Source organism: Procambarus clarkii, chromosome 45 (assembly GCF_040958095.1).
Source record: "Procambarus clarkii isolate CNS0578487 chromosome 45, FALCON_Pclarkii_2.0, whole genome shotgun sequence".
NCBI lineage: Eukaryota > Metazoa > Arthropoda > Malacostraca > Decapoda > Cambaridae > Procambarus > Procambarus clarkii.
Genome location: NC_091194.1, coordinates 35645091 through 35647661, shown reverse-complemented (window position 1 = coordinate 35647661; position 2571 = coordinate 35645091). Strand labels below are relative to the sequence as shown.

The 2571-nt window shown below is 56.8% G+C and overlaps 1 protein-coding gene across 1 annotated transcript in view; it reads right to left on the bottom strand.

Moving 5' to 3' along the window:
- Positions 1-1020: 1020 nt before the first annotated feature.
- Positions 1021-2571, bottom strand: part of LOC138350336 (uncharacterized) — an 11821-nt gene continuing 10270 nt past the window's right edge. The window contains exon 4 of the mRNA XM_069300962.1: positions 1021-1060. Coding sequence (XP_069157063.1) covers positions 1021-1060 — 40 coding nt within the window. The remainder of the gene's footprint in view (positions 1061-2571) is intronic.

The following is a 2571-nucleotide window of genomic DNA, read 5'->3' as shown; positions in this document are numbered from 1 at the left end:
ACTACCACCTACACCACCACCTCCACCACCACCTACACCACCACCTACACCACCACCTGCACCAACACCTCTACACCACCACCTACACCACCACCTACACCACCACCTACACCACCACCTACACCACCACCTACACCACCACCTGCACCATCACCTCTACACCACCACCTACACCACCACCTACACCACCACCTCCACCAACACCTCTACACCACCACCTACCCCACCACCTCTACACCACCACCTGCACCAACACCTCTACACCACCACCTGCACCAACACCTCTACACCACCACCTACACCACCACCTACCCCACCACCTCTACACCACCACCTACACCACCACCTCCACCAACACCTCTACACCACCACCTACACCACCACCTCCACCAACACCTCTACACCACCACCTACACCACCACCTACACCACCACCTACACCAACACCTTTACACCACCACTACACCACCACCTACACCACCACCTACACCACCACGTACACCACCACCTACACCAACACCTTTACACCACCACCTACACCACCACCTACACCACCACCTACACTAACACCTCTACACCACCACCTGCACCAACACCTACACCACCACCTCCACCAACACCTCTACACCACCACCTACACCACCACCTACACCAACACCTCTACACCACCATCTACACCACCACCTACACCACCACCTCCACCAACACCTCTACACCACCACCTACACCACCACCTCCAGCAACACCTCTACACCACCACCTGCACCAACACCTCTACACCACCACCTACACCACCACCTGCACCAACACCTCTACACCACCACCTGCACCAACACCTCTACACCACCACCTGCACCAACACCTCTACACCACCACCTACACCAACACCTCTACACCAGCACCTACACCAACACCTCTACACCACCACCTACACCAACACCTCTACACCACCACCACCTGCAACAACACCTCTACACCACCACCTACACCAACACCTCTACACCACCACCTGTACCAACACCTATACTCCACCACCTACACCACCACCTCTACACCAGCACCTGCACCAACACCTCTACACCACCAACTACACCAACACCTCTACACCACCACCTACCCCACCACCTCTACACCACCACCTCCACCAACACCTCTACACCACCACCTACACCACCACCTACACCACCACCTACACCACCACCTCTACACCACCACCTACACCACCACCTACCCCACCACCTCTACACCACCACCTGCACAACACCTCTACACCACCACCTGCACCAACACCTCTACACCACCACCTGCACCAACACCTCTACACCACCACCTGCACCAACACCTCTACACCAGCACCTACACCAACACCTCCACCAACACCTCTACACCACCACCTACCCCACCACCTCTACACCACCACCTGCACCAACACCTCTACACCACCACCTGCACAACACCTCTACACCACCACCTGCACCAACACCTCTACACCACCACCTGCACCAACACCTCTACACCACCACCTGCACCAACACCTCCACCAACACCTCTACACCACCACCTGCACCAACACCTCTACACCACCATCTGCACCAACTTCTCCACCAACACCTCTACACCACTACCTGCACCAACACCTCTACACCACCACCTGCACCAACACCTCTACACCACCACCTGCACCAACACCTCTACACCACCACCTGCACCAACACCTCCACCAACACCTTTACACCACCACCTGCACCAACACCTCTACACCACCACCTAAACAGCACATCTACACCACCACCTGCACCAACACCTTTACACCACCACCTGCACCAACACCTCTACACCACCACCTGCACCACCACCTCTACACCACCACCTGCACCAACACCTCCACCAACACCTCTACACCACCACCTGCACCAACACCTCTACACAACCACCTACACCAACACCTCTACACCACCACCTCCACCAACACCTCTACACCACCACCTACACCACCAACTCTACACCACCACCTACACCACCACTTACACCACCACCTACACCAACACCTCTACACCACCACCTGCACCAACACCTCTACACCACCACCTGCACCAACACCTCTACACCACCACCTGCACCAACACCTCTACACCACCACCTCCACCAACACCTCTACACCACCACCTACACCACCACCTACACCACCACCTGCACCAACACCTCTACACCACCACCTACACCACCACCTACACCACCACCTGCACCAACACCTCTACACCACCACCTCCACCAACACCTCTACACCACCACCTACACCACCACCTACACCACCACCTGCACCAACACCTCTACACCACCACCTACACACCATCACCTACACCACCACCTACACCAACACCTCTACGCCACCACCTGCACCAACACCTCTACACAACCACCTCCACCAACACCTCTACACCACCACCTCCACCAACACCTCTACACCACCACCTACACCACCACCTACACCACCACCTACACCACCACCTACACCACCACCTACACCACCTCCTGCACCACCACCTCTACACCACCACCTGCACCAACACCT